Here is a 12,289-nt window from a genome sequence, read left to right as displayed (position 1 = left end):
CAAGTGTGGGTCTCTGAAAATCTTGCTAAGTCTTAACATTCCTCATAAACTTTTAGGAGTATGATCCTATATACCTTTCCTATGTTAAAAGGAAAGGTTGGTAAACATCAGGATCATTAGATACGATGGTATTTATAATGTAAATAAAATCAGTCATGGGCATAAGTAACTTTTTATTTGTTTGCAAAGTAATTGACTCAGGTATAGGGGGTAACATACATAAGGAGCAAACTCACCCAACCCAACACCTATTTCTCCCTTTCTCAAGTGGTCTTGAAACTGGAGGGAGATATTTTGTTCCATGGTTGAGTCCCCAGTTAGTCAAGGGAAAGCATCACGTCAGGAGATGTGAGTGTGCATGAAGAGACAGACACTCAGATGTGTGAAGTGTGGGTTGAAAATAGGGTAGGATATTGAATGTGTATGTGTAGTGAGTGAGTGAACCAGTCAGAAGGTGACCAAGGGACCCATTTAAACCATTTGGCTCTTTTCTCACTTCATTTACATGCAACCCTTTATAGCAAGAGATAAGAAATAGTTGGGTGTCAGTGTCTGATAAGCATGTTTTTTTTATGTAATGAAGTTATTTTGCTTTGTGGTTAACTAATGAGGGAAACTCTCGTGTCTTTGTTCCTTAGGCATCTTTGAATCAGATCACATGGAGTACTGAAGCTTAGAGATAAATTTCACAACACTTTGCCTCTTACTACACTTATTACAAGGATAGGAGCAACAGATGTATTTTAAATAACTGATCTCACACTACAGAAATAACCTGGAAAGGTTAGACAGAATTTTAAAATTCAAGTCTTAGGGTGTATAACCCAATGCGTAGCAGTGGTAGAAATCTTTAAAAATAAAGTCCTCCCGGGGCGCCTGGGTGGCTTGGTCGGTTAGGCGTCCGACTTCGGCTCAGGTCATGATCTCACAGTCCGTGAGTTCGAGCCCCGCGTCGGGCTCTGTGCTGACAGCTCAGGGCCTGGAGCCTGTTTCAGATTCTGTGTCTCCCTCTCTCTCTGCCCCTCCCGTGTTCATGCTCTGTCTCTCTCTGTCTCAAAAATAAATAAACGTTAAAAAAAAAAATTAAAAAAAAAATAAAGTCCTCCCGAAAGGAGTTGTGTGCAGGTTAGACTAGTAAGTCGAAGGGAGACAATTTGGTATTGAGACAATTTGTAATATATTTCTATATTTGGATAGTGAATTAAGAGTGTGAATGGATTTCAAACCTCCACGCAAACATAACCATGATTTTGTGCGAAGTATGATCACAAATTTTGGGATCATTTGCATTACTCTGTGCTTAATTAGTAATGTCACGAGAGTACTTTATTACACTTTGTTATATTTTTAAGATATTAGACTTCTATTAAATACTTTCAGGAGAATATTGCATTAGAATGGCATTTAGTTCTGAATAGCTTATTTTATGTACCCAATTATTCCTAAGATGTGTAATTTATGCCCCTAGTTCACCCTTATTAGGACCTAAGCTGTGACTAACGCTCATTACATGTGAGGCATGCAGTTTCCCATGCATATTTTGAAAGTAGAATCCTTTACTTAGATGGGAATTGGTATTTTTCCATTTTGAAAAGAATGGTCTTAAGGTATTGAGGTGGATATCGAAACTTAAAAATCAGGGTTCTAAGTAAAGTATGCTGGATGAATGAAAAAAATAAATAAAGTTCTCATCAAAATCTATCGCAAGGCTATATCAAAATTTGAGGACACCGTGAAAGGTACCTGCTCCTGCCTTTCAGTGAAAGAATCCCTTCTCCATCCATGTATTTCTTGTATCTATTTCAAATGAAATGCTGGACACTGTGCTTGGGGGTAGATTTTCAAAGGTGAACAGGACAGATACAGCCCCTGCCATCACTGAGCTTACAGCCTAATTGGGAAAGATCCACAGTGCAGTGGTGTGGCAGATCATGACACCACGGTGTGATCTCTGTGACTGGGTAAAGGCGGGATGTTCCAAAAATACACCAGCAGTCTGGGACATCAGAGAGGGCTTTCAGAAAAAAAGTTCCTAATGTTCCTCTGAATGATTTCTGCGCATCCTACAGGTATTAGCCTAAATGTAACTTCTTTTCATCATTATCCACAGAAACCATGGAGACTAACTACCCATGTATACTAACCACTCATCGATACTAACTTTATGAATGAATGAACGAATGCAAATCCAGCAGGAACTATACAGTAAAATACAGATTCAGTATAATGTTTTTATATCAATCGTTTTGCATTCCTTTCACATTCTTTATCTTCTTCATGGGCTCTAGTTCCAATCGATTTAACAGTGACTGTGGTATGCATGCACACGTGTGTGTGTGCATATGTGTGTGTGTGTGCATGTGTGTGTGTGTGTACATGTGTGTGTGTGTACTTGGAGAGTTAGAGAAATATTAGAGATCCTGTAATCTCCGACACGTCTCAAGGTTTGACTCATTGTGTGAGTCATAAAAGAGAGTTTTTGCTTATCATTTTCATCATTAATTTATATATTTCTTTAATAAACATATAGGAAGTACCAAATCCATTCCAATCCATTATACCAGGCCCTAGGGATAAAAAAATGAATAAAACTTTGTTCCTGGCTCGCTGTCTAATGGGAGAATAGACACACCCAGATAATTCAAATATGTCCAAAATTAGAAAATAGTCTAATCTAGTATTAGCTAAGTGGCAAGCGTCGGTTACATCATCTCTGAGCACAGAGAAGCCATCCTGCTCTCCGCATGCCAGCACAGGTACATGAGGGACGGAGGCCACATGGAGGGAGTGAAACTTGGAAATGAACGTGACGCATTCTCACCTGCCATCGACTCTGGCGTTTGTTCTTCCCAGGCGAAGGTATATTTCTGAAAAGCAATAATCGATCCACATTGCGATGATTCCTTTTTCCTCTCCTCACTACGTCGAGCCTGTGTTGAGTTCCTGCCATGAGGTAGGATGAGGTCCCACCCGAGGTTGGGGGTGGGATCAAGACACGCTCTGTCCAGACTGGCGTCCGAAATCCTTCCAGTGGCAAACCTGCTCAAGTCGCAAACGTGCTTAGAATGACTTCATACCGGCCTTAGGATGAAGCCCAAGATCCATGACAGCTACAGAGCTTCGTAGGGGCTGGCCATTCCTGCTTTCTGGTCTCTAGTGTAATCTCCATCCTCCGGCCACCCTTGTGTTCTTAAATTCCTTGATCATGCTGTGTGCCCCTCTCTCGCCTTCCACCTGCTGTTCCCTCTGGGCACACTCTATCAGCATGCCCCTTCCCCCCACCCCTCTCCCCGCTTTCCCTCACTAAGTACACTCTCTTCGCGACTTAACTCAAATACCCTTGGTTCCTCAGACTTGAAGAGGGTCTGCCACAAAATGTGGCTCCGTGGCCTCATTGCCCTGTGCTGCTGCAGCTAGCTCACCCTCCCGGAATTTGTCTTTGCGCCTAATCATCAGCAGTGATGCCTGGATGGAATCAAGTTCATTTTTTACTGCATGTCCCCGGGGCCTCCCTCAGGGACAGGGACTTCGTGAGCACAGGAGTATAAACACACATATGCATACATACATGCATATGTATATTAATATATATTATATCAGTGTTTGCAGTATTAAATTCAATCACGTGATTATGATAAGTACAGCCAGTGTAAATGGGGTTAGGGACGAACTCAGCTGGACTCTTGGCAAGTTTATAACGTAGCTAACGGGAATGGAAGTGCTGGGGCGCTTAAACCACTTTTAAGCGACTGTGATTCAGTCAGATCTGCTGCTGGAAAGATTACCGACCCCCGTCTTGACAGAGCGTGTCTTGATCCCACCCCCAGCCTCAGGTGGGAACTCATCCTACCTCATGGCAGGAACTCAACACAGGCTCGATGTAGTGAGGAGAGGAAAAAGGAGTCATCGCAATGTGGATCGATTATTGCTTTTCGGAACCATACCTTCGCCTGGGAAAACAAATGGCAGGTGAGAATGCCATTGGCTTCAGGTTCATTTCCAAGTTTCACCCGCTCCATGCTGTGGGCAGACGGTAGGACAGGCTCTCTCTTCTCAGAGAGGATATAACCTAATTTTGCCACTTAGCTAATACATAACTAAGATGCTTATGGTGCCCGGGGTTGGAGAATTTGAATCATTGAAGGAAAACTTGGTGCAAGCCAGGATTGCATAGGTGGATTGGTTGATGGGGTAAACAGCTACCAGAACGTTCAGGGCACTGAGGCCATCAGTTAGAATGTCTTGTTCAGTCAGGGGAGAGTGTTGGTGAATCTGGCTGAGTCAGGAGTGCCATTCAGGTGGAAGACAGTTAAGAGAGTCTCCTCTCATTGTCAAGCAAATGTCCTTTAGGTACTAAAAACCTAGAGAGACAAAAGCACAGATTAAAATATGGTGACAAGTGCCCTGGAAGAGGGATGGACAAGTGCCCTGCGACGGGAGTGGAATTTAGAGGAGGACCAGGGAGGGGAAACTTTTGCTGTGGTGCCCATGACTGTGGAAAATAGCAAATGAGATCTAAATTTATTTCATTGGTGATATTGTGCCTGATTTCAAGACATAAATATATATATTTCGTATAAAATCAGAGTTTTTCTTGTTTTGTAAAGTTTATTAACTAGTCTAATTAATTAGAATAAATGAGGTTTCGCCTGAATTTGTAAGGCAATGTGACTCTCAGAAAGTTATTACTAGCAAATGGAGGCACAGCAGAAAATATTTCCTGTAAGCCATCCTGGAATCTTTTCCAAATGTATTCTCACCAAGATTTTCACTAGCGGTCTCATAGGTACCAGACATGTGTCCTTGAGGAAGACATCACCCAATGTACACTCAATTAAAACAGATAGTGGCAGCCAGACCCAAATTGCTTCTTGATAAAAATTACTTCAAGGGGCCCCTGGGTGGCTCAGTGGGTGGGTGGCTCAGTGGGTTGAGCATCTGACTCTTGATTTCAGCTCAGGTCATGATCTCACAGTTCCTGAGATCGAGCCCCTCATGGGGCTCGGCACTGACAGCGCACAGCCTGCCTGGGATTCTCTGTCACCCTCTCTCTCCGCCCCTCCCTGGCTTGTGCGCGCACGCTCTGTCTCTCAAAATAAATAAATAAACTTTGAAAAATTAGAAAAAATTTTTTCGAGGTAGGGCTTAAAGATATATGAATGAAGATGCATTAGGACAATGTTGTAAGAACACAATACCGTGAGAACTGTAATATTGTAAAGTTATTGTAAGAGAACAAAAGAGCGAGCTTCTGCTTTTGAGGTCTATGCCTCCTTTTCCTGGATACAGGAATCAAAGTGGGTGTGAGATTCCAATAACTAGTTTTTTGGGTTTCGTTTTTAGTAAAGGACTTGTATCTACATTTCAGGTAGTTATCATAACCTACCTTCACATATTTCTCTATCTATAGAGAAATTGATAGACTACTTTAAAAAGGAGAAAAATAATACAGAGTAAGTATTAGAGATACTTTGCTGCTGAATATAACTGTGGAGCTAAAGCAGAGGAATAAAAAATTGACATTAAATAGACCCAGGACATTTCAGAAAATGTAATCCCTAAAAATGAATTTTTGAGCAACTGGGAAATGATGAGAAAAACCATAACCTAAACCATGTCCCGTATTTGGAATAATTCCCTCAGGAAAATTCATATTCAAATTCTGGGTCTCAGGATCCATTTTCTAAATGTTATAGACTTTCATTCATCTGTGGTCTCAATTTCTAATTGATCATAGGCAATAAGAATGCAGAAATGGAAACCTGATATTTAAAAATCCTGAGATTTTAGTGTATAATTCTTGTTAATAAGATTTGAGTTCATGCCTAATTGCATTTATGATCAATGTTCAAGTAGAGGTTGTTTTTCCATAAAAAAATTTTTTATGCCTAATTAAGCTTTATAGGAGGAAAAATACCAGGAATTTAAACTTTGTTACCATTTGTTTTTAAGGTAGCTTAGGTCCGATCTAATTAAAAATCAAATGTTTCATTTTGAAAGCTTAAAGATAAATGTGCTGTTTAATTTATCCTGTTTTCTTCTTTTATGGCAGATTAAATACAAAGAAAAATTTGATAGTGAAATGAAGGATAAGAAACATCGTTACAATCCTCTTGAAAACGCTTCTTTTAGGCAAAGTCAGCTTGTCACTGCACTGGTGAGCGATGTAAGTTATGACGTGTGATTCATAGGCAATTATTTTCAGTATCTTTAGAATCAACTGTATTGTAATTACTAATTGCTAATACTGAATCGAGATAATGCAGTTCCCAAGTGTTTTAGTTGCAAACACTGAAGCATACTTTCCTGAGAGCTTTCTCGAGGAAAATGTATTATTGTAAGTTACCACTAATGGTTACTGATTACTGATTAGTTAATAAGTTAGGAATAGTATTGCTAATAAAACTATTCTATCTGATCAAGAGTAGAACCAGATTACAGAGGTTTGCAAAATAAGTGGTGTGTAGTATGTTAAATTAGTGGTTATGACAACAGTTAACTCGTGTAATTGTGCCCAGGAAATTGGGCTCCTGTAACGTGTAACCTGGCATATGGTAGTTTATAAGAAAGAAATTTTCAGAAATTGCACTGATAACGTCTTAAACAGTGTCTTTCCTATCCCTTATGCAAACACTGTGAAATACCTCTTCACAGGTTTGGTTTCATTTTATGTTTTTAAAAATAATCAAGTTTCAGTTGACATGAAAAGATGCCTTAAATTTTTATTAGAATCAAGCAGAGCGTAAACACGGAAACATGGAAAAGAATGGATCACTTTGCTGTGGTTGAAGGATGCATAATACCTTTGCAAGTATTAAGATGAGGAATTGTTGAACTGTTGCTTTGTCAGATCACTGAAACTTTTCAACTCTTGCCCTGTCCTTGGGACTCAGCATAGCTTATTTCCCTTGATGTTTAGTAGGTATTGTTATTTGTGCCCCTTCACTCACCTGTGTTTCCTACCAACACTTGAAATGGGTCTGTTAGGATCACTGGAATATCAGAATGGATTCTTTGTCTTATTTGTTTTTTATCTTGTGTGCGTGTAAAAATGGAAAGCAGATAGGGTTGGAATATATGTAAAGGAACCTAGAGCATAGTGCTTGAAAGCACAGGGTTTAGAATTGGATTGCTTGAATTTGAATCCTGTTCTGCCTCTTAATTCTATACCTTCATCTTTCTGTGCCTTAGTTTACCCCTCTGTAAAATGGAGATATTTAAAGTATCTACCCACAAGCGTTGTGGAAATTCAATATTACGTATAAAATGTTTGGCACAAAGTAAATGCTCAAATATTTTCTGTTATTAATATTTTAGTATTACTATTACTAATATTGTCTATTTAGAATAGTTGGAAATAAAAGAAGGTCTGTATTGCAATAGGATGAAAAAACACCAAAAACCCTTAAATTGCTCCAGAGCATAATTAAAATGTGGTAATTTCTAAAGAATAAAGTTACTGTTCCTTTTGAAAACAGAATGTCTATTAAAATTACCTGATTCTGTGACTGTCACCCTTTCTAAATATGTAAACAATAAAAGCAATTACCAAAATGTTTTCAAGACCCTAGCAGTAACTTTTTTAAGTCATTCTGTAGTAAATGAGCACCATCTTGTGGCCGCCTGTAAACTCGCCTGTTAATTTACCACTACGTGGTGTTTTTCGATGTATTGAAAATAATAATGGCGATAATGCAAAAGCATAATATTTTCTTCTCCTGGACGGTATGTTGTTCCGTTATTTTCATAGGTGAAGTACAAGAAAGACATTCAAAATATGCATGATCCAGTCTCGGATCTCCCAAACTTGTTCTTAGACCATGCTTTGAAAGCCAGCAAAATGCTCAGCCGAGTAAGTGGGTTTGTTTGATGGCAGCCGGGGATGCCCTGTGGCCCCAGAGAGCCAGGATGGCTTTGAGCCTGTTCATGAGCGTACCTGCTTCGTCAGGCGTGCCTGGGCTCCACCTCTCCCTGAATTACTAACTCCTTCAAAAGTAGCGGTCTGCTTGCTCGAAGCCCACGAAAGCTGTCGCTTTACACAGAGGGTTCTCGCTAGCTCTTTAATATCGCCCGAATGCAACCTTTCCTGTTGAGCAACTACACTTCTAAGTGCTTGCACGAGACTTCTTTCTGTCGTTCTTCTTCCTCTTTCTTCTTCCCCATTAGACAAGCCACTTGAAGGTCAGGCTTAAAGCAGGGATCTTGTATTTTTTGGGGGCCAGAGCAGCATGTCTGGTATTTAAATGGGCCTCGGTAACATACAAGATCATCTTAGGCTAATTTGTGTTTTCTCTGGAAATAAATCTGACATTACGTTGGCACTCTACTTTTGGTCTTGTGGAGGCTTCCACGTTTTCTTCAAAGCAGTTAGGGGGCGAGAGCAGTTTTTTTCATGCCCTGGTGAAAATATTTGTGCACACTGCCAAGTAGTGATTCTGGCAGAACTCACCTCCTGGTTGCTGTTTCAAACACTTAAAGCGTGTGGACCCCGACTTCACCGGTTCTCATAGCTGAGGACCCCGGCTCACCTGTGCCCCATTGCCTACATCTCAGAATAGCCCCTGGTGATGATGAACTGTAATTTGACCTCAAGTTATTTCTATGCCAGCTCTAATAATTACGTGCTCATCCAGGCACTCAAAATTATCCAGATGTGTTGGATGTCTGCTTTGGGCCAGGTAAGATTAGATGGAAAATATGTTGGGCAAGGAATGTGAAAATAGTTGTCTTCAGGAGATATGCTCACAGTTCAGGACTGAAAACAACAACAACAACAAAACTTGTAGTCCAGACCTGGTTCGCAAACTATTAAAGAATGAGATAAAGGGGCGCCTGGGTGGCTCAGCCAGTTGAGCGTCTGACTCTTGGTTTCAGCTCAGCTCACGATCTCACGGTTCGTGACTCTGAGCCCCACATCAGGCTCTGCACTGACAGTGCAGAGCCTGCTCGGGATTCTCTCTCCCCACCTCTCTCTCCTCCTCGCTGGCTTTCTCTCTCTCCCTCCCTCTCTCTCTCACTCTCTCCAAAAATAAATAAATAAACACAAAAACATTTTTAAAGAATGAGATCTGGCTTCAGATCAGGTTTAGAAATGTCTGCGCTTGGCCTCGAAGTATTGAAAGTTCTGTTCGCTATTTTGCAGTTGTCTTTTCTCCACCACTATCCCTGACCTCCTTCTTGAAATATATTATGCATGTAAAGAATTCATACTTGCAGAGATTTTTAAATTAATTAATTGACTTTATCATTGGTCCTCGGGAGAAAAGCAGTCTGTCCTTCTTGCTGTCTATTGGGCAGAGAACCAAGAGGACTGTCAGGTGTAGAATGAGACTCAGGTCAAGGACATTTTGTTCATGCTTCCTGTCGTTTCAGTGCTCATTCGTCCCCCTGTGCACACATTCCTGTGCTCCTTTAGTGGCTCTTTGAGATTCACATTTTCCTCCATGCCTCACGGGGATGTTTCTAAAAGTTGATACGTTGCTCTTCTCCGAGCTGACTGCTTTCTTCACGTTCAGTCTTTGCCATCCTGTTTTGATCATTGCAGCACCATTTGCCCTTGACTGTTTGGGTTAAATTTCCCAAGGAAGTGAGGATTCCTGTGTAGATAAGACAATAAAAATATCATGGTAGTAATTAAAAAATTCGGTAGCTGGAAGAATACATACCACTCCTAGGCAATATTTCTTTTCAAGAATATTGACCTTTATTTTATAAGAATGGCAAAATTAAGAAATCATAGCTTACTATAAATTGTTTCTATCACCTCCTCAGCAGAGAAACCCAGCAAAGTCATATATTACATTTATTGTATATACCATTTTTAAAGTCTAAATCTTCATTCAGGTGGTGCCTTTGCCTAGATTATAGATGTTTTTTTCCCCCATAGAAAAATTGTGATTGAATAATTACTTCATGGGAGAAAAAGAGTTTAAGACTCAAATGCGTTACTCTGAGGTGTCTGTTTATTAAAGTTGTATGATAATGCATTGGCTAAAATTTATTGTACATTAGAATTGCCCTCTTTTAAATTTTAATGTAAAGAGAATGGGAATTTTGCTGATTTATAAAGGCAACTTAATTTTATCAAAAGATTGAATAAGAAAGTGCTTAATAAACAGACATTCTGCCAAAATTAGTTGTCAGCTTGTTATAAATCACTGTTTTTTAAAGACCTCTAAATGTCTTTGGTATAGATCACAAATTTTGTAAAACACATAGTGTGTAGAGTAAAATTTGTCCTTATGAGTTTGAATGGCCATTCTAATTAAAGCTTCGAAGGAACATTCCCTCCTGGAAAATAGGGCTCGGGCTCTCTTATAACTGCATAAGTGAAAAATCTACGGCGCGTGTTACTCTGTCGTTCCCACTAGGAGGCAACAGAGACTATTGTATAAGGCACAGCAAGTCTTGAAAATGGTTTTGCAGACCTTAGTTCAAATAGGTTTTGTTTGGTTTTTAGTTTGTTTGTTTTTTAAATCGGAGTTTCTGAAATTCCGCGTCCCTAAAACAGATCACCGGGGACAGTATTTATTAACGTTTCCTCAGTCTCTATCCACTATTGCAGACAGAGTATCCTTCGGCTTTACTAGTTCTGGATTTTAAACCTGGTATGGAGTACGTTCTAGAGTGTGACATTTAGTTGATGATGATTTTAATTACGTATTATAAAATAACTTTTAAGTAAATTATAAAGTCTCTGAGTATGCTGTTGTCCTTCGAAATTGTTTATTTACTTTTTTTCAATTAGCAAAGGAGCCAAAATTTAGAGCTTATGCTCTTCAGTGGAGACGTAGGATGGGAACATTTTCTTGAGCTTCCTGGGGGCAGTTTACTCCCTCACTTTATTCTGGTTAGAGTGTTGGGGGAACCCATGACGTAGTGCTCTAATCGCCTGGGAGCACTTCGGGGACCCATCGCTGCGTCCCCGTGGAACATCCCTTCTCGTGCATCCTTCCCATCCCTGGCTCTGGGCCTCTTCCTGTTTCACTCTCAGATCCCTGGAGCATCTGCTAAGACCTCAAAGTCACTTCTGTTCTGGCCAGCTCTTTCCCGCTCTCTTTTGAATGCAAGCTTACCTCTCCCTACATCCTGCACAAAATTGCCGTTTCCCCTGAAATCCTCACTGCTTAAGGGGCAGCCAGCTTTACCTTAAGTCTCTGTAGCCTTGAGTCTTTGAGAGTTACTGTTTATCTCTAGAAGGCTTTTCCAAATAGGGTGAAATAACTGATCTTTAATGAGAGAAGTCACGAAGCAATTTCTGTCTTATCGCACGCTGTTGTATTTGGAGTCCCACGGTTGCCAAATTTGGCATCTCTTCCAAATTCACCTTTTTGTCTGTGTCTTAATCCAATTTCTTCACCTTAAAAATTCAACCGGCTCTACCCAGACTCCTCTGTTTTTCTCGCAGGCACCACCTACCCTCCTTTTAGGAAAATTATTTGAATTAGTTCTCACTCTCTCATTTTCCTTATGATCCTTGCCAGTCATTCTCGTGGCCGAGCCCTCCTGTACAACTTTTTTCTTTTCCTGCCCCCCACTTTCCTTTCCTCTGTTCGTTCTTCTTTCCTTCTCTTCTCGTAGATGCTATCAAACACATTTCTGTTTGAGGATACGGGCTGGACAGATCGCCTTTATTTTGCCCACCTTGCTTGGTCACACGAGTCCCGTCACTGGCTTTAACATTGCCACTCCGCAGTGTCTTTCACATTGTGCTGACAGCTGGTTGTCCCCTGCTTCTCTTGGGTGTCTTGCCTTGACCACCTAGAGCTGATCTGCCCGGCCTTGTGGTTTCCCTTCTTGTGGGAAGTCCACAAGAGCAGCCAGCACGATGGGTTTGCCGCTCTTGTTGCCTTGTATTTTTCAGTTTGCATTCCTAAGGATTAGTTGCTTTAATCAGTCTCTTTTATCCTGATTTTATTTTCATGTTCTCTGTTTTAGCGAGAGTATAGAAAGCTTTTTGAGGAAAACAAAGGAATGTACCATTTTGATGCGGACGCCGCTGAACACTTGCACCATAAAGGCAACGCCAAGCTCCAGAGTCAGGTGCGCGACCCCTCCCCCCACCGCCTTCTGGACCCTTTAACTACCCACCGCCACAGGCCTCCCCTGAGCCGGGGCAACAGCCGAAAAGGACCTGCATCCTGAGGAAGTGAACGTTGCTTTGGAAGATCTCAAACACTATTCAGTCTTACTGGGTTGGGAAAGCTGGAACCGTGTTTCGGGGGCAAAGCATTTCGTAAAGAAAGATCCTTCACACAATTTTAAACTTCTGTATCAGTTACTTAAATGA

The 12,289-nt window shown here is 40.7% G+C and overlaps 1 protein-coding gene across 1 annotated transcript in view; it reads left to right on the top strand.

The window, feature by feature from the left end:
* Positions 1-12,289, top strand: part of NEBL (nebulette) — a 106,829-nt gene that overhangs the window by 29,568 nt on the left and 64,972 nt on the right. Inside the window, 3 exon segments of the mRNA XM_042945058.1 lie at positions 6,053-6,166; positions 7,751-7,852; positions 11,938-12,042. Coding sequence (XP_042800992.1) covers positions 6,053-6,166; positions 7,751-7,852; positions 11,938-12,042 — 321 coding nt within the window.

Source organism: Panthera leo, chromosome B4, assembly GCF_018350215.1.
Source record: "Panthera leo isolate Ple1 chromosome B4, P.leo_Ple1_pat1.1, whole genome shotgun sequence".
NCBI lineage: Eukaryota > Metazoa > Chordata > Mammalia > Carnivora > Felidae > Panthera > Panthera leo.
The sequence above is the reverse complement of the archived record's forward strand: the minus strand, read 5'-3'. Positions and strand labels throughout refer to the sequence as shown.